Consider the following 27,518-nt stretch of genomic DNA (forward strand, 5'->3'; position numbering starts at 1 on the left):
CACCCGGGAACGGCCCGAGGGCCTCAAAAAAAATGAGAAGTAGTTGGATTTTTCGAGAATTTTCCAGGTAGAGCCTCAGAAAAATCTCTTGACCCGGGGACCCATGATGTTCTTAAGACGACCCCCCCCCCCAACGGTCAATCCTGCGTACGCCCCTGGTCACACTCGATGAATTTCCCCGATTCGGCTCTGACGGGAGTTCCCCCCCCCCCCCACCCCATGAAACCCTTCGATGGGATGCTTGACATGGTGTTCAAATGTGAGGATCGTCACGGTGTATCTATCTCTATGTAACATTATAACCATGGGTGTGTTCCGGAGATGAGAAATTGGATGGTGAAACACTTGTTCTATGAAGAGAGAAAAAAATAAAAAAAAAGAGAGATGTAGGTCAGTCTCTACCAATCACATAGCGACAAACGTCACAATTAAATACAGTGACACGGCATTCTTTTTTCTGTTGGTACGTTTGTACATCATGGAGATGAGCATAAGTCTTTGCATAATATGAACACACACACGTGAAGTTTCCCCCAAAGTGAAAAATGAGGAAGAGGAACACAATTAAAATCAAGATGGAAGTCACATAGAGACATTCAAAGCGACAATCATCCCTTATATCTGAATTTATGAAACATTAGGAAAATATTGATGTTTCGTAAATTTATCATAGTTACTGTTTCTATTCCACTGTTAACAACTCGAAAGTAACAAGCGAGCTTATTATTGTACCTCAAAGCAGGGCCGGAAGTAGTGGGGAGAGGGGGGCGAAGCATGGGCGGAGATATGGGGGGCGTGGGGCAGTGCCCCCCCCCCCCAGCGTCAAAGGTGGAGTCGACTGATCTAATGTATTTATGAATTGACACCACATCATCACCGTGCCCCCCCCCCAGACTTCCAAGTCTATCGCCGCCTATGAGGCGAAGGAGAGGGAGTAACTGCCCCGGGCAGTGGATTTTAAGACAGAACGAAAAAACTGTTGTTAATTCATTGAATTTCACTGTGGTGGAAGCGGAAAAATCATGTTTGTCCCCCCCTCCCTCTCACAAAAATCGTAGTTACGGCCCGGCATCAAAGTATAGTACCATTCGTAATCGGGACCGCAGCTGGTGGAATTTGGTGTCTCTATGTGTCGTGGTACCAGAGAGGGTACCGGAATCCCCCCCCCCCCAGAGAGAGTGAGGGACTTGGGTGAGTGAGAGACCTAATTTACAAGCACGTGAGTGATCAAAAGAGTGATCCGAAGAGCAAGGGACCAGTTCAGTGAATGGTCAAAAGAGTGAATTAGAAAGTTTTCAAGCATGTTAAGGATCAGGGGAGTAACTTGGTGGTGTACCGGGACAGTGATCGACCAAAGGAGTGACCAACAGAGTGCGTGGGTATGGAAATGACCAAAAGAATGACCTAGAGAGTGTGTAAGCATGGGAGTGACCTAGAGAGAGAGAGAGAGAGAGAGTGTGTGTGTGTGTGTGGGTGTGTGGGTGTGTGTGTGTAAGCATGGGAGTAATTTAGAGAGCAAGGCACCAGGACATGGAATGGACAATTACAAGAAAGTGTGCAAGCATGTGAGTGATCAAAAGAGCGACTTGGACACGGAGGTGTGTTTACGGGGAGGGGGGCGGCTGAAAGGGATTTAGCCTACGACGGCAATTTTGATGAATGCGGGATCAAGGATGGGAGAAGATCGGCAAAATTTATGTAGCCCACAAGCGGGTAAAACGATGAATCCTCCTCTGTCTGGATCCCACAACAGTGGGAGGTTCCCATGCTTCTCACAATACAATTATCGAGGAATTAATTTGGAAAATTACTAACATAATAACAAATTAATTTGTTTTAACATTAACCTCTTTTTGTCATAACAATAACAAAAAAAAAAGATAGTAGAAAAGATAGGAAAAGGGCTGCGTGTTTTTTGTGTGTATTTTACTTGGGGGCGGGGTACTACTAGCAGACGATGCAAATATATAAAAGAAGAAAACGTCGCCAAATATGTCATCCGTTCGTATTTCACTTCCGCGGTTGGCGACATTTCGTGGAGACCTTTCACGTCGGATATACCTATTGTGGAAGAAGTTTTCTTAAGCGTACGCCAACCCTGTACGTGCCGCGCGCTCTATGATCTCGGACATCTTCAGTTTTTCTTCTCATTTCAACCAAACGGGACATCAGGAAGAGAGAGAGCAAAAAAGAAGCTTCTTCATCGTCTTTGCAGAAATCGTACGGGAATCAGTAAGTCATTATCCAAATATTTCCTCAATAACTTATTACATTCATAAAATAATTTAATCATAATTACTATTATTTTAAAATTTTAGGGAGGTGCGATCCAATTCTACTCAAATGACGCAATCAAAATTTTTTACTTACGACCAATAGCTTTATTCGTTTTGATTTTGATTGTACCAGTGGTTTCCGACCTGTTGTACGCGGACCCTCTGGGAATATGAGCATTCGGGGCAAAGCAATATCCCACTAGAGAGGTAGGGCTGACAGGGCTCCAGCCTGGGATAAATCGTAGTATTATAATTTTTTTTTTACGCAATAAATTCATTGCAGATTGGGGGCCTACCAAAAATCTCAGTCTTGTGTTGGGGGTGTCTCCAGGATGTGGAGGGGGCCATGTCCAGTGGTCCCAAAAAATGATTATCACGTTCGGAAAAGAGCTGAGCCATTTGTGAGAGAAGTGCAGAGAAATGGATACATCAGCCTCCTGTGCATTTTCAGGTTCTCTTACGTTTTTCTAGATAAGAAGTTCCTATGCATTTTTAGGAGTTCACGCACTTCCCAGTGCATATCCAGGGCTGTCTTGAGGTCGCCCTAATGATAGTTTGAGGGCACTCCCCCTTCCCTCATCACCTGACATGTAGTTATGTCTAACGACTCCTCTCCAGGACCGAAACTAGCGGGGGAAGTGAATTTCACCCTTTAACCTTCCCTTCGACATTACAAGAGAGTGTCAAAATGCGCGATTGCCCAGCTGACCAAGCATCTAGTTGCGACCCCCTGTGCCTCTTGCGTATTTATGTAAGCACGAACTCCTGTGCATTTTTGGGGGTTCACTAGGGCCGTAACTAAGATTTTTGCCTCCCCCACAACTTTTAAAATTCGATAATTTTGTAACGGTGTTCTTTGTTCCCACCTAAAAAACTGCAGGCACCCCCAATTTTTTCCGCCCGGGACAGTTGGCCCCCCCGTCCCCCTCGTGGAGTTCACACACTTTCTAATGCATATCCGTCTTGATAGCATTGTAAGAGATTGTCCTAGTGATGCAGCACCGGACTTCGTGATCCGCACATCCTGCAGCATGGTCCTTAGTTTTGGATCTTCGATGCAACACCAGGTATAGCAGATTTTTGTCACATCCTCGGCTCTCTTCCCCAATTCATGATTCATTCGCGACTCCCCGAATAGTTTACTAGATATTTTCACTAGTATAAAAGAACCACTTTAAAGCATGAAGCCCACTAATGAATATCTCCCAGCTCGCATCGATACCCGTGACAAAGGTTGGCAACGCCCCCAGGAGCCGCGTCGCACACTTTGGGAAAGTAAAGCGAAGTGTGAAAACAAATAAATTTATCAGAATCTCGTCCCGGGTCACCGGGCTGGTGATCTGTCAGCTGAAACCTTGTGGAGGGGAGGGGCTTGTTTGGAGTATATCAGTGTTAGCCGGATTTAACACCAATACCTAATTTGAAAATCTTGCATGTTGTTATACTTGTGCGTCATATGACCCTAATGCATCTAGTTCATAGTTTCCCAAATTTTTTGTTCCATCGCCCCCTTCTTTGAGAAATTTTTTCTCTCATCGCCCCCTTAATTTAATCCATAGGTTCTATCACCTCCTTGGACCATTCCATCACCCACAAGGGGGCGATATTGCCCGCTTTGAGAAACACTGATCTAGTTCTCCAGGGACCCGTGCCCGTGAACTCCTGCATCTCAAGTACATCTTCATGCATTTCTAAGGGTATCAATGTATGTATGCTTTTCTAGGAGTGTGCACACTTTCCTAATGCATTTCTAGAGGGTACGGACACCTGCGAAATTCAAAATGCACGCACACGTCTTGTACATTTCGATGTAAGTAGTAGTGTTATATATGTATCTTTTACGCAGTTCTTGAGAATGAATACACCTTCTGAGTATGTACGATTTCACGGGTCCCTGGAATGTGTATATGATATATGTACCTTCATATGTACCAAAGATTGGGAACCACTGAAGTGAAAAGAAATTTTTATTTGCAATGAAAATACATGCCATCACATTCGAAATTAATTATTCACAAGTGCGCGTTGTATTATTCAATACAAGTGCGTATTTCAATACATGTCATAGTATGTCAATACATGTCAATACATGTGGGGTATGAAACCCTCGTTCCTATTCCACAGTACTCCATTTTTTCAAAAATATTAATTATGAGACAGATATCTGCGTTCAAATAAGAAGGAAAAAAATATGCGTCCTATATTTTATACGGAAATGGGGTGCGGGTGTAATAACAGGGTCTTCTCGGGGCCTCGGGCAGTTTTTTATGGAACCCCTTCTGAAAGGGATATTAATAGGCAAAATAAGTGCAAATTTTCTTTCCCCACTCTTCTCGGGCTCTGGTTGCCCCCAGCATAGTTGCGGGCCTGTGTAATAATGAACATCTAGCGATTGATGTGTATGTCAGCGTTTCTGAATCCAGGGAACAGTGAAATGTCTGGAGCAATTCGGCGGACAACTTTATAGCGTGAGTAGTGTGTCCCGTATTTTACGGGATAACCATAACGACCAAATTAGGCACTACATAAAGGCATTTATGATTTATGGAAGGAAGAAAAAATAACTAAAGTGTCAAAGGGTCCAGAAATTAGATGAAAAATTGTTTGGACTAAATTCATCTACTTGTTTTAATCATAGTGTATAATAACTGCATTGTGAGATTGATTTCCAGCCCAAAATAAAATACTAGTAGACCTTCAGGATTAGGTCAGATCCAGGGCCATCGTTACCAGAGTCCGTAGAGAAAGTGATTTTTGGGGCTCCTTCTAGTTGCGAATAATTCTCGTTTATTTGTTGCATTATTTGTGAAATAATAGTTATCTTTTCCTGTGCTAATAATAATTATCATTCATTTTATTCATGGTCTCCTAAGCAGAATGTGTCAAAATGTACGTCGCAGAACAATTTGGAAGAATTTTAATAAAAAGTGCGAAAAACACTATTACTATATAAATGGGGATTTTTACCACAGAACATTTCCAGTTAGCTGAGGGTTCGTCGCAGAACAGTGCTAAATATTCTGCTTTGGGGTTCATGGTCTTCGACGATGGTATAGGTGGTCAGCAGGCAGACTTGATAAAATTATTCGCCCATTGTAATTGGTATCAGCAATATATCCATGTGGGTTAAAATAAAATTATACCTTCATAATTAGGTTCACCTCACATCATCGAGGAGAAAGCAAGAAATTGCGATCCTAAATATGGGATATCACTCAATTTAGCCAGAAATTACAATTTATTGCTTTAAATGCAGTTTTTGCTAATTACTTCTAATATTGCCTAATATTGCTGAAGGGTGTGGGAACAGAGCTATACCTTGTTCAATTGTTGTAAAAAAAATTAATTTTTTTTTTAAATATTACCACATGTGCGGGACTCCTTCAAGCGCGGTACCCTGTGTGGCCGCATCTGTCACACACCTCTGATGGCGACTCTGGTCTATTTAATCGGATGCGAAATATGTTTGTGAAATAAACAGTCATGGCTGTTTGAAGTGCATTTATGGTGTAAAAAATACCATAAAAACAACATGGGCCAGAGAACCCTGTCTGCTCCTGACTTGCATTATGCTAGTCCTGACGTCAACCGATGACCTCTTAGACTAGTCATCGGTCAGCTATACATAAGCAATGCAGTCTAATGCCTGACAGTAAGACATGTTTGGATCACATGTTATGTGAACATAGCGTATTTAACGGCGGGCGCACCGGGCGCGCACTTGGGACTCCGATTTCTGAAAGGGGCCCCGAAAAACCAAAATTTCACACTTTTTTCTAATTTAAGGGGCCCAATATTTGCTTTTGGCTTTCGGGGCGTCGACCGAGTTTAATCCGCCACTATATGAGAAGCATGTGGAGAAACGAAAATCACTAATTTTCCTTTGCTTTTCTAACATGGCTGCATTCATCTGCAATAAAATCATTCACGTCTAACACCATCCGGTCAAATCAAAGTCAATGCTAGCAACACCAAGTTCCCTATCTCTCAGACCACTTACTCGCGTTTGAATGGGACTGAAATAGGGGGGCTTTCTATCACTGAGTGTTAGAAAATAAATTTTAAAAAAAGCAATTATTTTGTTTCAATGCTCAAAATATCCAAGTTTTGCAGATTAATGCTTGTGAAATTCACTAATAAACATAAAACTGTTAAAATAGGCATTTATGACAGGAAAAGTTAAAAGAAAGACATTTTTTTACTAAAAAGTTTGAAAATAAGCAAAAAAAAAATGCATTTATGGCATTTTGCCTGAACTTCCGGACTTTAGTAATACAGTATATTTGGAATGTAAGCGGAAACCTGTCTTCAACGGAATCGCAATGGACTGAGATTTTTTCCGTTGGACACAGGTTTCCGCTTAATAAAAGTTCAACTGATATAATGCATAAAATTGTGTAACGATCTCGTGTGTGATTGAAATAAAATAAAAAATAAACTAACTCAAAAAAGATAAAGTAAAAATAATTTAAAAATAATTAATTCATCTATAATTACTAAATACTGTATATTTAGGTTTTGACATGTATAAAATTTCGACCTACACTGTTTTTCTTCTAAAATAACGGCATCTACGTTCTTTTTAACTTCCCCAAAAATTCTGGTCTAGTATCTATCGTGTCAGATTCAGTTTGTATATAATGTAAAAAAAAAAATTCAAGGGACAGAGTCCGGGTCTTGTCTGGTACATCAGTACTAACGTAAAATTCGATGACCTCATAACCGTGTTTTTGTTCCCACCTAAAATTTGCCGCCAGGGCAGAGTCCGCCCCCTTTACCTCTCTCTCTTATTAATTCCTGCCCTGATCAGCCTTTCGATCACGGAATGCAAACAGCTTGCGTACAATTTTGTAAGTCTTGCATATCATTTGGAAATTCAAACCATGTTTCCCGTAGAAAAGCCTACTTTTCCGAAAAATTTTGTTACAATTTCAGAAAGTAATTACTTTACTACATATGGCTTATCAAAACCACAGCATCAAGTACAGAAACGGTTTCTGCTAATCTTAAGGGAAGATGATGTAAAACTCACATTTGCAAGCATAGCTTGCGTAAAATTTCGGTGGAGCACTTAAAACATTTTGTATGAACCTTTGGTCTGTCGGTCGCCAAGTACTCACAGTGTTATTGTGAAATTTCCCGTTTTAGAGGGTGCAATTTTCCTTTCCGTTTCCGCGTTAGATAGGTTCCGTTTAATTCAGGTTTATTAATGTGTATTTTGACATTGAAATTACTTGACCACGGACTTTTTCCGTTAAAGACCGGTTTCCGCTTAATACAAGTTCCGTTAAAGACAGGTTTTTCTGTATTGAGAAATATCCTGTACGATTTTTGAGGCTTTGCACGTCTTCAATAAGGCCCTGTATTAGCAGTACAATGCGAAATCGATTTTTAAAAAATAATAATTTTTTCGTTTTTTTAATACGAATCATTAACTATAACAAAAATTATCAGCTTGAAAAAAATATTAAGCATTTAAATCAGTGATTCCCAACGTGGGCGTTAACGCCCCCTGGGGGCGATGGAATGCTCCAGGGGGGCGGTAGAAGCTACGGGTATAACATAGGATCCCATGGGTTAGATTGCTTTGGAGGGCGATAGGAGAAAAAAATTTCTGAAGAAGCGGGCGATGGGACAAAAAAGGTTGGGAAACTGATTTAAATGAAGGAAGAGAAAGTTCAAGAAAGGTTTTTACTTTAAAAGTTTAAGGAAGAGACAAAAAAAATTGAGAGAACCGACCCAATGAAGTGGCCTGCACTTTCCTAAAGGTTAAACCAGGACTTCGACAAATTTTAGTCGTCATAGTGACCCGGATTCTCTCATGTCACTCCTTGCTAAAAAAAACTCATTTGCATGGGATACGCGTAAGCTAGAAGTCGCACGAGACACAGATGTAGTTTTAAAAAAAAAATTCTCTCTCTCTCTCTGGTGAAAAACTTGGATTAACGTAATGGCAATGTATTCAGATATTTTATTGTGTGTTCATTTGCGATACGCTACGCACAAGTTGTACAAATAATGCAATTTAATATAGGTGGTATGAAAAAACATCTATGTTGCTTTTTATTGCTTTCAGAGTGCTTGTTTAGGGGGTAAGCAGGGCCGCAACTAGATGCTTGGTCACCCGGGGCAAGTGCGCATTTTGGCACCCCCCTTGTAATGTTGAAGGAAAGGTATGAGAATAAAATTTGCGCCCCCCCCCTCTGGTCCAGCGCTCGGGCCACGAGACCCGCCTGATCCCCCCCCAGTTACGGCCCTGGGGGTAAGGGCTGGCATTTGAACTGATTTGATTTATAATCCACAGAGGTTGATAAATTCCAGGCGCCAGGTTGCCATGTTAACTAAAAAAATGGAATTGGTGCCTAAACTTTTTAATGTGTGATTAAGTTGCAACCTGAGGGCTGTGGCGTCGGAGCCGGGGGTGCTGTGGGTGCTCGAGCACCGACGGTAATTTGTGACATGGGTCTCTCGGCATCCCCAGAAAAGATTCAGAAATAAAAATTTTGTATGTTCTCCTCAACCCACGAATATATTCCGATACCCTTGCATATGAATGACCAAAAGAACCACCTTGGGACAGTGGCTTCGATGCCGTAATTTATGGCATGGGTCTGAGCACCCTGAATTGATTCAGAAGTCAAAATTTCTTTTATAAACATCAAGACGAGCACCAAAATTTTCAAACACTTCCGACGCCCCTGCGTGGAGGCAACATAAAATTTTTCTCATTTCATATCAGTGTGTCGTCTACTATCAAGGTAAAAAATATCACCCAAAAATCTTAAGTTCGGGTGGAAGAATGGATTTCAGACTGCTTTCTTCCGTTGGGAGAAAAATGCTTGGCTCCTAAAAAATCTGGCCTGGTGCCTAACTTTTTTTTTCTTTTGATTTGTCCAGCTCTGATTCCTTTTTAGCTTCGCCCGGACTAGAAGAAAATAATGTTCTCTCTCCTCTACTCCATGGCTTGACATATTGAAAAAGGATCTAGGCGCCAGCCAAATCTCCCAAGAGCTAGGTTTCTTTTTTTTCAGAGGAAAGAACAGCCAAAATTATTTTTTTTTCCAAGGCTTTCCCACAGGCCTTATTGACCTTTTCTCGTTCTTTCAAACCGAGCACAACCCCGGTCTATCGCCATGAGCAATTTACTACCGAGTGAGTTGTGCCGGAAGTGTATGTACCTAACAGTCTGATTGCGTATACAGTGTTGCGTCTGATTTTTCAGTCTTTTTTTTCTCATGTTGGTGGAAACGGTTACATGGATCCCGAAAATTTTTCGTTGTCCTGACTCATTTTAGTTATACAACACATATAGAAAAATTTGGTTTCAACGTTGATATCTCAGTATCAGCACACTCATGTTGCCAGCATCTTGAGAGACATACTGTCAATTTCCTTTTTCTATAAACCTTTCTATCATGTTCCATACATTAAAAAAAATTCGAGATACGTACAGTGGTGTAGATGGTAGCATGCTTGCCCGGTATGCAAGAGGGCCTGGGTTCGAGTCCCGGCGGAGACGTGATGACTTTTCTTTCCGAGCTCACCTCAGCATAATATCCGGAAAATAACTGTTTCCTTGATACGTACAGTATGTGCGGAGATCTTTTCTGCGTCGTTCTAGAGTTTTAACATCCCTTCGAAACCAATAAACTTCCATCAGTAGCCAGATGCCATCCACAAGTGATACTACTACCCAGAAAAAAGGAAAAGTCAATAAGCATAGTACTTTAATGCTAAAATTGCGTCTGATACAGCCAAACATCCTTCAAGCCAGGGCTGTAGCCGTAAGTTTATTCCGGAATGGGGGGGGGCGATTAGTATTTCGGGGTGAGGGAAAAGTAATGGGACATAAATTTAACCATGTTATTCCATAAAAAAATTAGTCATCTTTTAACATTTCGCCTCGCCCCACCCCCTTCTTGCCACTGCCTTGCTTAAGGCATACGAATTTAAATATTTTTCCTATTGTACTTATTAACATCGTTGTTTTGTCGGTTTATACGATATTCGGTTCGTACAAAGCAGTGGCGGATTCGGGGCCCTGGGAGTGCGCCCGCGTTAAATCCGCCTCCTGTCCAGGGTCTATGGGCAGCCCTGTTTGAGGCGACATCCCTTTTCCCACCATTATTCTTTACTTTTTCAGTTTCTTTTTTTTTCTCTCACAGCTATCTGTTACCCCTCCTCCTAGGCACCTGTCATGGCTCCCGTTTCACTTGATTTTCAGCTGTGCCCCCCCCCCCCGTAAAATTCCAAAGGAGCATAAGGAGAGCTATATGAGCCCCAGGTTGAGAATCACTGCTGTATATGCCTACTTACTCGTGATGATCATAGCACTAGATCTCATCATGTAGATTAGCAGTTCCCAACTAGCGCCCCCAACTCAAACGAACCCATAGGATCCTATGTTATACCCCGCAGAGCTTCTATCGGTCTATTGGCCATTCCATCGCCCCCTTTGGGAACGCTGATGTAGACCTTCTTTGGGCAGGAGGGCCCCGAGTCATGCTCGCGGTTGGGCCCATGCGTTGAGGTAGTCCAGATTCTATGGGCAGCTCTACTGGATTCCGAAGTAATCACACATTTCTTCCCTTCATACTTACTTGAGAATTTTTTTACAGCTCTTTGTGGTTACGTGACTACCTTTCATGGCTTCCCCCTTTTCACTTGTGCCCTTACCCCCCCCCCCCAGAATGACCCAGGGCAGCAAGAGAGGCCATATGACCCCAGGTTGAGAACCACTGATCTATGTTATAGGTCTGAAGCATAGACCACCATTCTACTTCTTCAATTCAGTCTTCTTATGGATATTCAAAAATTTTTCAAGGCAGTTTTTCAGTAACTTCAACGAGCCTTGATCGAAGAATTCTTTTCTGACTCGGATGTGTGTCCTAGGCCTTGGCCTAATCCCTTCGTAATAGGTAGAACGTGCCGCAGTGTGAGAATAGCTCGTCCATCTTTTCTTCTTTCCTTTACCCACGGAAAGTGAAATTTCGTCTTTTAGCAATACCAAGTGTTCTTGAGAGCGTCGTCTTCGTCGTGATGTTTGTGAGATTTTGTCCCCAGCATCATCATCATCATCACGCCTTAAGGTCCCCAAGCCAGCAACGGGATAAAACGTGCGCATCATGCTCCAAACTTCGATTGTCTTTTTCCTCCACAATTGAGACAACACAGAGAAACACTCATAACACAGAAACACATATAAAGTACGTACGGGATTCAGCTTTGTCTCTGTTGGGGTTTTTTTTTTAATACAAGTATGGAAGCTCGCGCGTGCATTATTTTATACATTTTATGCAGTTTCGTGTTATTTATACGCGCGTCGATGGAACAAAGACTGGCATTTTCGCTGCTACGCCATTGAATGCCACACAAATTAAAGATGGCCGCGTGCCTCTCTTTCTCTCTCGGGTGAAGGGTATGCTCAACTGTATACAATGGTTATGCCTATGGAAGAAAGGAAAATGCCCGTAATTTTTACGATTTTTCCGAGAAACAACGAAATACACACACACTTGTGGGGGTGGTGGTGCTGGGTTGCATGTATATATATATATATATATAGAGAGAGAGAGACAGGCAAAAAAAAAACACAAAACACAAAACAAACCGTAATTTATAATCGAATAATAATAAGAAAATAGAAGAAGAAGAGAAAGAAGAAGCATTTTTTTCACTTCTTATATTTTCCATTTGTTTCTTCTTTCTTACGAGTTGCTGTAAATCATAGAAGGTTTTTTTTTGGACTTACTGAAACGTCTCTTTTGATGGTGAATATTGTGTAGGTATAGCGTATTTACATATCCTACTGTATGGTAATACCTAAGCGCCTATTGTGACTGGATTGTGTTTTTTTTTAAGCGCTAGGTGATTTCGAGGTGAGGGTTGTTGTTTTTTTCCGATTGTCGATCATAATCGATAAATTATCATTATTTCTCACTTCAAATGCTTTACTGGAATACGCTACAGAAAGTTATTCCCCTGGCTTGACAAAAACAAAAAAAAACTAGACGCTAGCTAACTGATAGACGAAAAGCATTTTTTGTCCCACTGCGAAATTGGTCCAAAGTACAGTAGCGTATTCTTTGTCTTAGGCCGGGATTACACTATGACTATAAAAGTTTGACAAAAGTCCTTTTATATAACTTAAAAAATGCAACCAGCATTTTTTTTTTTTAAGTTTTAAAAAATGCTGGATGTAATCGATTAAAAAATGCTGAATGTAAGCGATACGATTGTATCGGTTACATTCGCGCAAATGCAACAGATAGGATTATTTGTGTTTTTCAAGTTTTGTAGAAGATCTTTTATCAAACCTTTATAGTGTAATCCCGGCCTTACCCAAGACTTAACACTAGAAGAGCTATTATACACTTCAAGGGCCTTAATGACTGCTGCTTGTGTTCCAGCACAATATATTTAACAGGGCCGTAACTAGAATTTTTTTTCCACCCCGGGCAAACACTATTTTGCCACCTCCACAACTTTAAAATTCAATAATTTTATAACGGTGCTCTTTGTTCCCACCTAAAATTGCCGCCCGGGGCAGTTCCCCCCCCCCAGTTAATTTTATCCCCCACTAAATTTTTAAAATAAAAAATAGCAAGCATTGCCCCACATGGTTTATCTACCAATATCGAAAAAATTTACTTTTCCTTAAGCATAATACAGGGGTGTCCATAAAATCACTTTCGAACTTTAAATACGAAAATATAGACGAAAACTGCTGTTGACAAGATTTTCCATGGGGAAAAATATAAACGTTTCGCCAAATCACATTGTACATTGCCCCATTTTGATGATGTGTGCCATTTTATATGTGCTTCAAAGTCTTTTATATTCTGACTATTTAGTTGTTCGCGCTCACTGTGTATAACATATAATCTTATGTCACCGTGAATTTTCAATATTGGGGAAAAATGTTAGAGCACTTGATGAAAAAAATTCCATTCTGAAAATTAATTTATAATAAGTACACAAATGAGAAAAAAAATACATTTTTGTGTTTTTCCATCAGTATTATCCAGTCACTTCCCGAATCATTAGTTTCTTTTTCAGGTGGATACAGGAAAAGGTCATGATTCGCATTGTCAGAGTTTGCATCTCCTCACACGTAGATTCATTGTCCGAAATATCATTTAGTACTGATAATATATCATTATTAGAGCCTGGAAGTTTAGGCACTAAAAATGGTCGGAATAGGCAGGCAAAAAGTCACTAAAAATGTCTAAAATAGACACTTAAAAAAGTCATTTATAATTTTTAGGAAGGAAGGAAAAATAACTAAACACAAAGGTATTAAGGGGGTCCAAAACTAGCTGAAAAACTGGTAGCACTTAATCCGTCTATTAGTCTCTTAGTTATTATAGTCTATAATAGTTGCATTATTATCCATCTTAAATTGATTTCAAGCCCAAAATAAAATATTAGTAGACCCTCGTGATTGGCCAATTCCAGGGCCGTTATTACCAGGCGCGGAACCGGTGAAAAAAAGTTATCTTTGGGGTTCCCTCGAGTTGCGAATAATTCTCGTTTATTTGTTGTATCATTGGGAATAATCATTATCATTTCTATAGTTGAAACATGACTGACTTGTTCTATTTTTGTAAAAAAAAATTATTATTTTTTCACGTTACCACGTATCCGGGGACTCCTTCAAGCGCATGGCCCTGTGTGGCTCCATCTGTCATACACCCTGAGGGCGACTCTGGCCAATTTAATCGAATATATATTAAATATATATGTTTAATAAATATCCATGGTTATATTTGCAGTGCATTTATGGTACAAAAGAAATCATAACAACATGGGTCTCAGAGCCATGTCTGCTCCTACCCCGCCTTGTGTGAGCCATGACGGCAATTCATGACCTCTTGGGACAATCATCGGCAAACTATATACATACAATATAGTCCAATGCCTGAGCAAGACATATTATGTGAAGCCTGTGGGGAAACAAATTTCTAATTTTTTTCTGCTTTTCTAACACGGACTGCGTTCATCTAAAACAAAATCGTTTGGGTCCAACACCATTCGGTTATTGCATGGCAACACATCTCTCAGATCACTTGTTTGCGTCTAAATGGGGCTGGAAGAGAGGGGGGGGGGTGATGATGATTATAATTAACAGGGCCGCAACTAGATGTTTAGTCACCCGGGGCAAGTGCACATTTTGGCGCCCCCTTGTAATGTTGAAGGAGAGGTTTGAGAATAAAATTTGTGCCCCCCTCTAGTCCAGCTCCCGGGGCACGAGACCCGCCTACTCCCCCTTCTAGTTGCGATACTGGGAGTGGAAAAATTAAGAAAAAAGCATTCTTTTGACGTTCTCGATGCTCAAAATATCCTTTACAGATGGATATTTAAGCAAATATTTACAGATTATGGCCTCTGAAGTTCACTAATAAACTTCATGTTAGAACATTTCAGGCACACACACATTTATGGCACGAAAACTTCAAAAAAAGGCATTTTTACCAAAAAAGCTTAAGATGAAAATAGGCAAAAAAAAAAAGCATTTATGGCATTTCGCCTGAACTTCCGGGCTCTAATCATCATTGTTCAAACATGTCCATCTTCTTAAAGAGCCATTTCTACACATTGTAAATGTACCTCTGTTTCCTGGGAAGCTTACAAAACAGATGGAGACACGAAGAAGAGTTATGTGAAGTCTAACTAAAACAAAAACTGAGTTTGCCAGGTCAAGATCAGAAAAAAAAAGTTTCCTCAACTTTGATAATGGAGACTATAGCTAAATAAGAAATGGTGTTTCTTGGTTGTGAACACACACACACACTAAAACCTCTCTTTTGTGGACATCGGTGGGACAAAAAAATTCGTCCGTGAAAGAGGCGCGACAGTTAATCAGGGGTTTGAAGTGCATACTTTTATTTTACGGGGAGGAAATTATATAAGTTGCCCGAAAGGGGAGGGGTGAACGCATCTGAGGGGTGTCCGTTAAAAAGGGTTTAACCGTACGGGAATTTCTGCTGTCCCCGCGAATAGCCTTTATAGCTAGCCTAATAACATGATGCAACAAATACTGTATTATTTTTTTCTTATCCGTATGTAACTCGTGAGTGTATGTGTTAATGTTGTGCATGCCATCAGCGAATGATAGCGAGTAAACCTAAGGGACCGTTCAAGTATTACGTAAGCAAATTTTTAGCAATTTTTGACCCCCCCCCCCCCCACTTGTCAGCAAAATTTCGTCATCAGCTCTGTCCCTCTGAATCTTAACACATATTGGTGGGATCAGAGACGTACACAGGTGGGTATAGGGGGCTCGCACCCCCCCCTCCCCACGATCAAAAATTCATTTTTTTAATGCAAAAAAATATTTTTTAATTGAAATTTCGGAAGAAAATACCTTTATATGTTATTATAATCAATTTCTGTTAATTTCAATGCTATTTGAAGGCTATGAACTCAAAGTTTATCTTTAATAAATTCATTGCGACCCACCCTCCAAGTCATATAATGATAAATCGCATAAACCCCCTTGGCCCGCGGACCAAATATGGCTCTGGAGGTTATCTGATGCGGCCTGCCCTCTTCAAACCTAATTTTGTAAAAATGAACTAAGCGGCACATTTACAGATCGCTTAAGTGTCCCGTGGTACAATTTCAGAACATTGAAGCGGTCCGTGGCACATTTTCAGAGCACTTTAATGACCCGGGACACAGTTCCAGAACACTTAAGCGATCCGTGACATATTTAGAGATACCTTGAGTGACATGTGACGTAGTTTTAGAGCACTAAGTGCCCCCCCCAGTGCGGTTCTATATCACTCAAGTTACCGCGGCACATTCTCAGATTATTTAAGTGATCCGCGTCATATAATTACGGATCACTTGAGTGATGCGGGGCACAGTTCCAGAGCACTTAAGCGGCCCGGACACATTTCCCGATCACTTGGATCCGCGAAAAATTTAGAGATCACTAAAGTAGTGCTCTGTAGGGCACTTAACAATAGTTGGAGGGGGGGGGGGAATATTACTTCAAGTGCCCACAAACTATCAATAGGTTTTTCTCGTTTTTGGCTCACCGAGTAAGACGCCATTAAGAATATTTCATATTTTCATAAAGGGTGGTTTATGACGAAAGCATCATCCAACCCCCCCCCCACTCCCCCTTGTCATCAAAAGTCAGCAAATCGGAAACCCCCTTCCGCCATCGATGATGACGTAATACTTGAACGGCCCCTAAAGCAAAAGCATCCAACTCCTGCTCTGCAAGGAGAAAACATATATACAATTTACATATAGCAGTCAAAATGACCGTTCTCGGCTGTTCTAGGTATAAACCACGATATCTCCGGAACAAAACATGCATTCAACGGCTTGAAATTTTCCTACACAAAGAGAAATACAGAAATAATGAAGTCAGGCCCGTCATTTAGGAGGGGGGGGGGGCAGGATTTGGAAATACACTAAAAATGGTATATATATATACATACATTGAGTACATGTGCTTTGCCCCCCCCCCCCCCGGAAAAAGTTGAAATGACGGCCCTGAATGAAGTCACCAAAAATTGAGTGCGGACACGTCAAATACTGTCGAGATTATATCGTTTTTAAAATCAAAAACTGTCAAAATGACTGCTCCGGCCGTTCTATTATTGTTGAGTCCCGTTTACACGCGTCAAGTGATTTATTAGTTTACTAAATTTTATAAGTTGTCAAGTACTTATTTAAAATATGTAAAATATATGCAGACGGTAGGGCCGTTTACACGCCGTTTAGTTGGTAAGGGATTTATTTGTTTAATCTGTCATTCTATTTTTTTCTCCGGTTAAGTAGACCTATGCGCATGCGCCAGTGGGGGACCCCCTATGAAAATCATCAAAACAGCGTTTACTAAATCTACTTAACGTGTGGGCCATCGAGCTTTATTACTGGAGAGAGTATGACGACAGCAGCCCCCGCCTTGGCAGTGCTGCGAACCAAGGCTGAGAACTGTGTCCCCAACATCATTCGTCGGAAGATCACGTGACTCGGTGAAAACAAACAATCCCCATTATTTTCTTATGGCATCCACAGGAATTTAAAACAATAAGTGAAAGAACTAATTTCAGCATCGATGAGATAATTTCAAAATTAATGAAAGCGATAATTCTAGAATTAATTAAAGAGATAATTCCAAAATTAATGAAAAAAAAATTCTAGAATTAATTAAAGAGATAATTCCAAAATTAATGAAAAAAAAATTCTAGAATTAATTAAAGAGATAATTCCAAAATCAATGAAAGAAGTAATTTCAGCATTAATGAAAGAGATAATTTTAGCATTAATGAAAGAGATCATTTCAGCATTAATGAAAGAGATAATTTTAGCATTAATGAAAGATATCATTTCAGCATTAATGAAAGAGATAATTTCACAATTAATGAGATACAATTTCACAATTAATGAGATACAATTTCACAATTAATGAGATACAATTTCACAATTAATGAGATACAATTTCAGAAATCAATGAAAGAAATAATTCCAGCATTAATGAAAGAAACAAATCCAGAATTGATGAAAGCAATTGTTCCAGAAGTAATGAAAACAATTGTTCCAGAAGTAATGAAAGCAATTGTTCCAGAAGTAATGAAAACAATTGTTCCAGAAGTAATGAAAGCAATTGTTCCAGAAGTAATGAAAGAAATAATAATAATATTACACGTATTCCCAAGGGATCAGCATGATCCGTCCAGGGAATTTGTTAGTGTTAATAAACATCCATGCCCGAACCGGGATTCGCACCCAGACCTGCACAGTGAGAAGCTAGTTCCCTAACCACTCGACTGCCAGGCGGCGAACTGTAATAATAACTAAAAGGAAATGATTCCAGAATTAATGAAGGAAAGTTCCAGATAAATGAAGGAAATATTTTAGCATTAAGTTCTCTCCAGCATGACTTTTCCATTTTTTTTTTATCTTTAAAACCTAATATTTAGAGACCGAACTGTACATTTCTATGGGCAAATTGCCAGGCACGAACTTGTGTTTTCACCGAGTCACGTGATTTCCTTGCATTTGATTTCGCTACCGTCGCGGAGGCTGGATGCTCCCTTCGGTAACGTAAGCTCAAACTTAAAATTTAGTTAAATTAAAAAATAGCAGCATATTATTGCATTGCTATAAAATATATACTCAAGTGAAAGATTTCAATTAATTTTTTGAAAATGCGAAATAGCCAAACATATTTTTTCATATATGGCAAGTATACGTTTACATACATGATTATCGCTACTATACAGGACAGTGACGTATTCCCGGGGGGGGGGGGGGGCTTAGCGGGCAATAACCCAGGGCGGAAAATTTGAGGAATGAGTGGCCAAGGAAGTTAGGAGAATAGGAGAAGGGTGGCAACATTTTTATAAACCTCATTAAATTCGCCTCTGCTCAGGCAGCAAGGGAATAGGTTAGTGAGTGGCCTAGAGAGTTTGCAGGCACGTGCCTACTTCTGACAATATTTTTGATGACAATTGGCGATGTCCCATAAATTATGGATTACTGTTTAAGATCCCCAGTTTACCGTTTTTCTCAATGAAATTTGGTCATCAGATCATTTGAATATTATTTTTTCGAGAAATACATTTATGTTTACTGCGATTTGTAGCCAGTACCGTCTTAACGCATGGGCCCATCCGGGCACCTCAGGAAAAAAGGGGCCTCACAAAAATGAGCGCTGGTAAAATTTTTCTAGAATTTATCAGGTAGGACCTCAGAAAAACCACTTGGCCCAGGGGACCATGGTGCTCTTAAGACGGCCCTATTTGTAGCAGCAATTTATTTCCATACCCTTCTGCAATTTCAGCAATGGTTAGCAAATTGCATTTAAAGCAATAAATTGCAATTTTTGGCAAAATTTAGCGGAATCCCGTATTTGGATTCGAAATTTCCTGCTTCTTCTCGATATTGTATGGTGCACAGTATGAAGTTTTTAGTTTATTTGAACCCATACATATATCATGGATGTTATTAATATCAACTGCAACGGATGTCTTAATTTTGTCAAGTCTGCCTGCAGACCACCTATGACATCGTCGCGGACGGACCATAGGTTGAGAAACGCTGCTTTGGATAATTATCCAACTAAAGGTTCCAAGGACCTACGCGAGGGAAATGGGGGGGGGGGGTTCACTGCGAGCTACATCAATCGAATTTGAATTTTCTATGAATCAAACTTTGAATCTTAATTCATCTCAGTATATTCAAACATGCCATTTGTAGATGTCTGTTTCCTCAGAATTCCCGTGTACACTTTTAGTAATTTTTTTTTTACGTCTTACTCGGAATATATAGCATGTACCCTACATTGAAAATGTATACAGGGTGTCCCATAAATTCGTTGTTTTGAAACGATTATACTATAATGTAAAGTACTGCCTGTCGATTCTGCAGAGTGTAGTTATATCGAGGTTCCATTGTATTTGAATGCGGTGTGCGGAAAAGTTATTCTCGTGAAGGGGGATTTTTTGGGGGTGTTGTTGTCGTTGCTTTTTTTTATAGGAAAAAACTAGTTTTTTTCCGTCGATAGAAGGCACTCTACGCGAAAGCAAATCACTGGAAATATGTAAATCGGAGTCCTATAAAATGCAGGGTGTATGATAACAGCTCATTTCTTAATTTTCCCGTTACTGAGCACGCACATAAGGTTTTCATGTGATGCTCATTGGCGTATACAGTAAAATTGGTGAAGTTGTTTTACCTCAACCACGAATCGCCGGCTGAAGCTTTACAAACGTTTAAGACACATAAGAGGTCGAAGAAAGGTTCAAGTTCAGAGTGATTTGCTTCCGTGTAGCACCCTCTATCAACAAAAATTACAAATTATTTTTTTTCCTGTACAAAAAAACCCCCATCAAATATACGATTTTTATGAATTTTTAAACTATTTACGACTTTATGGGACACCTTGTACATCAGTGTTTCCCAAAGTGGGCAATATCGCTCCCTGGTGGGCGATGGAAAGAGGAGGCGATAGAAGCTACTGGTTTAATGTAGGACCCTATGGGTTCGCTTGAGTAGGGGGCGATCAGAGAAAAAAATTTCAAAAGAAGGGGGTGAGATGGAACAAAAAGTTTGAAAAACTGTTGTACATAATGAACCCAAATTGAAAACTTTGTTGTGGCTCCGCACGAGAAACTATCATTTTTTCGTTACCAGTCCAACAGCACACACCGTCTTTTTCAGGGATGGCCGCTGGTGTTTTATCGAATTGTTGTGGGGGACTTCATTTGCACCTGCGCGAGGCAGATGTTTGTATGTTTATGTGTGTTGCGCGCTTGTTTATGTCCAGTCCCGCGAGAACACATTACAATTAATGATACGATCAACAAATATAGAATAGAGTTTTATTTATATTAAGCAGAAGCGCGCGTGTGGAAAGGACCAAGGAACTTGATTTTTTGATTTTCTACTTCATTTATGAAGTGGAAAAATTGAGAATAACATCATCACCTGCCTACCCTCTCGCTTTGTGATAGGGTGTTGAAGGGTTTTCCGTGAAATGAAAATGTTTTGGAACAGTACGTAATGACTGCGTCACTTCACGTTTTCATTGCTGTTGGTGTTTTGATTATTAAGCGATGACGTTTGATTCCCGGTGGGATCATCAGGACAAGGGCAGTAAGTCGGACATCCGTCGCTTCCTGTTTTACTTATTTAGAGGAAAAAGGGTTTTTTCCCGATACGCGCATTTCAAAACGATGCGCGGGATTTCGGTTATTCTGGGAGCGGATGCTGTATAATATTGCTTATATAAACGGATGCAGTAGTCTACAACGGTGATTCTCAACCTTAGGCCATATGGACCCTCCTTGCAGTACTGGGATATTTTATGAGGGCCACGGGTAAAAATCAGATGGCATTGGGAGGCACAACAAATGGTGAAGGACGCCTCAGAGATCGGTGACGAAATAAAGCTTTCAAATAAAAAAAATATGTGGGGGGGGGGGGAAATGTGACCACAGACCTGTCCATAGAACAATAGAACAAGGTCCATCTTTCTTAACTTATGGGTAAATGTTGACATGGCCCGGGGGCCCTCATATCCATAAGGGCCCTGCAGGAAGAAATTTGGTACTATGATTTCCGAGTGTAAGCACAGAATGATTATAATTGAAGTTCCCGTGTGCTCTGGGTAGTTTTTCTCAAAAACTGCTTTTTCGAATACAGCCAAATTTTTAGTATATCTTAATGAGACCATGAGAGAGATGATGCATGAAATAAATAAAAAATAGTTCACTTTTCGACCACCAGGTGAAAAGTGAAGCTTTTTTGAGAAATTTAATTTTCTGGATGTTATGCCGAAACCGATATTTGGGAAGAAAATCGATTTGTCTCTTCCTTAAATCGAAACCGGGTCCCCCTGCATACCGGGCAAGTGCGCTAACCAATACAACAGAGACACACATTTCAATTCCTTGTAACATGCATTAGTAGCGTGAAGCACTGAGTGGAGTCAAAGCAGCCTCCCTTAACTACAGCAATTTTCGCCCCAGTTGGCGTTTTCCTATGAAGAGATGGTATTATCTGAAGCTTTTTTATTTCATTTTGCATTTATACCCCAGGGTAATGTATCGGGAGGGTCGATTTATTGTGTAGGTTCTAAGGACCGTCCAGTATTTTACAGAGGCCCATTTTTTAAATATAATTCGGCTCTCCAGAGGGATGACCAACCCCTTTCTGGATCCGTGCCGGGCTCAGGGTTCCAGAGGTCCATCATATTTATAAAATTTTTGTTTATTACAAATTTAGTTTTGATTTAATTCAATTCAATAAGTGAAAACAGTCTCGCTCTCGCATGAGAATAGGGGTTAGGGGGCACCAGATAAGACAGGGGAACCTTGAGAGGAAAACATGGTCCGAAGTGGGGAATGGGTTGAAAAATCATTAGTCTATAATAATACATTAAAACCCACTTTTGCGGACTCCAGTGACAAAAAAATTCGTCCGTAAAAGAGAGGTGATCGCTTCGATATTTCTCAAGAGATGTGAATCGGGATGTGTCCGGAAGACCGTTTCAACAACATCATGGGCGCCCTCCCCCCAGGAAAGAGATGCTCTCGGGCCCCAACAATTCCATTGCCAGCCACCAAGAATCTTATAATGCTGTTGAAATTGAACTGAATCCTACCGGGAAAATTCTCGAAGAATTCCTACTTAGAAACTTTTCGATTTTCTGAGGCTCCCGGGTAGTGCCCCGATGGACCCTTGCGTCCTGGAGACGGCACTGCCGAAGGGAATTAACTCTTAAAGTTTAAAAAAGGTCGGGAAAAAAAGGTCCATCCTGGGAATGCCCTTGATGGTCACTATGAGGTCCCCGGGCTATGTATGCCAAAGCCTCCTACATGGTATTATCTAGGAGGCTTTGGCTATGCTCTAAGTGGGCCCATGTGCGAAGACGGTCTTGACCAGTGATTCTCAAAGTGTGCGTCGCAGTACTTAGGATAGTTACCAACCTCTGTTAGGCGCGTCACGAAGAGCTGATGTATTGGTGTGTGCGCCCTGTCAGTTATCTAAAATAATTCTTTTCTGGACTTTTCCAAGGAGGAACGGATAAATAAGCAAGGGTAAAGTAGTCGCCGCGGGTGTGAAAAGTTTGAGAACAACTGGCCTCGACCAGTTTCCCAAATTTTTCACGTCAACCTCGGTTCATAACTATGTTTATACTATGTTTTTTTGTGTGGGGGCGGGGGCAAACAGGGATTTTGCCTCCCCCACCATTATGAAGTTCGATGATTTCATAACGGTTGCCTTGCTCCCATCTTAAAATTTGGCTCTTGCGACAGTGTTGCCGTTTTTGTTTCCGACCTTGTTCAGGCCTTGCTTCAACCCCCCCTCCCCCGTTCAGATGGAAAATTTCTCATCGCCCAAATTTCCTGATTGATTCCATAGGACCCCACATTGTATATACCCGTAGCATTTATTCCCCCCTTCCCCGCCTCATTGCCCACTTTGGGGAGCATTGGTTCAGACTATAGTGCAGGAAAAAGCATAACCGCCCGAGTCATTTCTGTGAGCTTCTGTTGCACTTTTTTCCTTAGTGAAAGTCAAAAAACACGTAGTGCCCCAAACGTGACTTCTGGGACAGCACTGCTTCCACCACAGTGTACTAACGCTATGTCAGTTTTTTTTATTATTTGGCGCTTTATAAAGCTTACAGATGCTACTTCCTATGACCGAATAGAAGAAATAGCTAGAAAATCACCAACGTTCTATTATAAGTCAGTTAAAGTTTATCAACTCTTCCATAGAAGAAATATGTGTAAAAGGGGGTTGGACAAATCTTCAAAAATTTACACGCCCAGTCTGGCATGTAATTTGAACTAATAGATGCCCGAATCAATCTTTTACTTGCCCGAAAAATATCACCTGGATGAACTTGGGAAAAAAATTATTTGCATAAAAAATATATCGGAAGGGGTGTACGTATATATATATTTTTTTAAATCGAAATTTCCAAAGAAATTAAGTGGACACATTTTCGCAAACTGGCATTAATGATATACGAACTGGCGAAAAAAAAATATTAGGAGGAAAAAAATTTCTTAATCTTCTGCCTTATTATAGATTTTAAATTTGTACTTTGCCTGCATTACCAGAAATCGCGTTGAGCTAGGAACCGTGCTGTCACCTGTTGATTAGAAACACAACTATATGTTATAGTTCTTAAAAGAAAACTATTGTTGGTTTAAAGGTTTAAACCGATGTGCAGCACGAAAATACACAATACATACGGGTGTGAAACCATTTTTGTGCTACTTGCCGTCATAAGTTTCCTGCGCCGAAATAAACAGTATCCGTTACGGCAAAGGTGCTCAACCTTTATTAGAGTGCGGGGCCACTTAATTGGCTTGAAAACGTGCCACGGGCAACTTAAGTATTCGACAGCCACTTCAGTGATATATACAAATGTGTCATGGGGCAATGTACGGTGGGCCACCCAAGTGATCTGTGAATAATCCGCGGATCTTTTAAGTAAATGCGCTGCGAGCTGCTAAAGTGATCTGAAACTGTGTAGTAGGTTTCTTCAGTGATCTGCGAATATGCTGCGGGTCACTTAAGTGGTCTAAATCTGCTGCGGATCACTTGTAATGGTGCTGCGGGCCACTTGAGTGATCTGTAAATTTGCCATAGGTCGCTTAAATAATGTTTAAATATACCGCAGGCCCTCGTGTGTCTGGAACAGTGATCTGTAGATGTACCGCGGACCACTTGTGTGATCTGGAACTGTTCCTCACGTGTCGTAAGTCATCTGTAAATATGCCGCGGGTCACTTAGTGATCTGCAAACGTGGCGCTGAGTTCATTTTCACAAAATTAAGGTTTTAGGTCGCGGGCCATATCATATTACTCCGAGGGGCCACTGAAAGCCTTACGGCAACGTATGCTTGAAATCTTCATAGTCGTAACTCTTGAATGCAATTTTTACCGAGTTATTTAATTGAAGAGTTGATTAAGAGTACTCGCGAGAACCGAATCTGGCATGAGCATTGAACACTCTTGGTGCTTCAACCGAGCAGTAGGTTGAACATGCTTGTCTTATAATATAAGCTCAGCAAAAATTCATATTGTAAATTGAAAATTGATTCTAATTAATGACCATAGCAAATATTACAATTTATTTTTTTCTCTTCCTTGTGCCAGAATATGGTGGTAGGACCAGCGCCTTCGACGATTCCACACGCCGTGTGTCCGGTGAGCCCGACGATGCCCGGTCTGCAGTGTCCCCGCATCCCGCTGCTGACGGTGCACACGCCACTGCCGTGCGGCCCGGCCTCGACGACGCTGCTGCTGAACGCCAGCAACATCAATGGGTCGACGCCGCCCATACCCGTCGCCACGGGCACGACGACCATGGTGCCCGCGATACAGACTGTGCTCCCTTACTATTCCACCAGCCCGCTGCAGAACGCCGCCGTCCATCCCCCATCGTACAGCAGCGACAAATTATCCTGCACGCAGGTAGTATCGTCGACGCCGTACAGCCCGCTGCCGCTGCTGACCAACCACCAGTTCCTGAGCGCGCTGCCGCAGCCCGCGAGTCCGCCCGGAAGCGATTACGGATCCCCGCCGACGGCTGTGCTGGCCGCTGGAACGACGCCGGTATGCCAGCTCTCACCCAACGTCCTCACGGTGCCCTCTTGGAAACAGTCATAGTAAGTAAATGACGCATCGGTAAACGTACTGTAAATATGGAGATATGTGTATGTGCTGAAGGTAGATCTAATTACCGAAATACTCATACAATGGTCAGAGCTGCATTTATGATTTTGCCGCCCGTGGGTTACACTAATTTTACCCCGACCTTCTCCCATTCTAGTCTAAATTCTTTTGACTACTTTTTCCTCGAATTCGCTACCTGTGCTACAACCAGCTTGGCCTCCTCCACTAGTGCAAATACACCTATGTCTCTAAGTCACTCACATGCTTGCAGACTGGTTGGTCACTCACATACTTGCACACGTTCTAAGCCACTCTTTTGGTTGCTTTTGTAGGCCACTCTTTCGATCATTCACATGTTTACCATATGCTCTGTCTTTTTTTTTTTTTTTTTTTGGTTATTAAATTGCTTGCACACGCTCTAGATCACTATATTGGTCACACATATGCTTTTACACTCTTAGGTCAACACTCTTCCGCCCACTCACGTGCTTACAAACATCTCTAGATAACTTTTTATGGAAAATTTTTTTTTTAGCCACGTTGTTAAGCTTTCTCTGTTGTGGCCTTTTTATTTGTATTTTGCTTATTCACGTGCTTGCAAATTTTCTAGGTCACCCTTTTGCTCACTCACGTGCTTGCACACTCTCTAGGTCACCCTTTTGCTCACTCACGTGCTTGCAAACTCTCTAGGTCACCCTTTTGCTCACTCACGTGCTTGCAACCTTTTTAGGTCACTCTTTCGATCACTCACGTGCTTGAAAACTCTAGGTCACCCTTTTGCTCACTCACGTGCTTGCACACTCTCTAGGTCACCCTTTTGCTCACTCACGTGCTTGCAAACTCTCTAGGTCACCCTTTTGCTCACTCACGTGCTTGCAACCTTTTTAGGTCACTCTTTCGATCACTCACGTGCTTGAAAACTCTAGGTCACCCTTTTGCTCACTCACGTGCTTGCAAATTCTCTAGGTCATTTTTTTTTATCACTCGCTGACCTAGTCCCCCTTACTCTCAGCAGAGGCGAATTTATTTAAAGTTATGCACATTTATACACATTTTGCTTCCCTTCTCCCGTTCTACTAATTTTTCTTAGAAACTCATTCCTCAAATTTGCTGCCCTGGACCAGGGCCCAGTGCCGTCTTAACGCATGGGTCCACCTGGGCACGGTCCGGAGGCCTCAAGAGAAGAGGGGCCTCAGAAAAATTGGAAGTAGTTGAATTTTTTGAGAATTCGTCATGTAGGGCCTCGGAAAAATCACTTGGCCCGGGGGCCCTCGATGCTCTTAAGACGACTCTGCCAGGGCCGCAACTAGATACTTTGTCATTCGGGGCAAGCCGGCACTCTGGCGCCCCTTGATGTAGAAGAAACAGTTAAAGAGTGAATTCGGCGCCCCTTTCTGATTCAGCGCCCGGGGCACCAGACCCGCCTGCTCCCTTCCCCCAGTTGCGGCCCTGCCCTGGACTATAGCGCAATAAGACTCCCTGTAAATACGCCACTGACAGTAGTACAGACAGACAGACAGACATGACCGCCCAGAGAGACCATCTTGGGATGGTTTGCGCTCTTTCCCAAAGAGATGGACGGTCTTCGAGAAGTACAGTAGTATAGTGCAATTACGTGCGAATCCATTGTAATGGGGGGATTCACTCCCCAAAGCAGAATATGCCAAAAAGTGCGATGTACGGTGCAGAACAATCAGCGCTGCTACAAAACAATCTTGGAAAGAAAGCCAAGAAAATAAGAGGGGTGGGGGGGGGGGATAAAAACTCTTCTTCGTAGATAACACTAGTAAATAACACTATTATACGAATTTTTGTACCGCACAACTAGAGATGTGAGATGAGAATATTTTCCGGAGAATATTATCAGGATTCTCCGGAGAATTCTGATATTTCCCCTGGATGTAAAAATTGGAGAATAATCGAGAATATTCTTTTTTTTTTAATAATGGAAAAAAATACTTATATTTTGTTTTTATATCATTAACTATAATGCACAGTTTTCATTGCCAGAAAACATTTAAAGCAAAACAATTTTTGGCATAATCACCTCATAATGACAAATTTTAGTTGGACAATATTC

The 27,518-nt window shown here is 41.2% G+C and overlaps 1 protein-coding gene across 1 annotated transcript in view; it reads left to right on the forward strand.

Moving 5' to 3' along the window:
• The first annotated feature begins 2,065 nt into the window (after positions 1–2,065).
• The window catches only part of LOC149084519 (uncharacterized), a 41,206-nt gene continuing 15,753 nt past the window's right edge, over positions 2,066–27,518 (forward strand). The window contains exons 1-2 of the mRNA XM_089235494.1: positions 2,066–2,232; positions 24,920–25,431. Of these exons, the coding sequence (XP_089091620.1) occupies positions 2,119–2,232; positions 24,920–25,431 (626 nt within the window). The 5' untranslated portion in view covers positions 2,066–2,118. The remainder of the gene's footprint in view (positions 2,233–24,919; positions 25,432–27,518) is intronic.

This window comes from Pholcus phalangioides, unplaced genomic scaffold (assembly GCF_987345545.1).
Source record: "Pholcus phalangioides strain wild (caught in Gottingen) unplaced genomic scaffold, Ppha-v1.0 ptg000008l_1, whole genome shotgun sequence".
Taxonomy (NCBI): Eukaryota; Metazoa; Arthropoda; class Arachnida; order Araneae; family Pholcidae; genus Pholcus; species Pholcus phalangioides.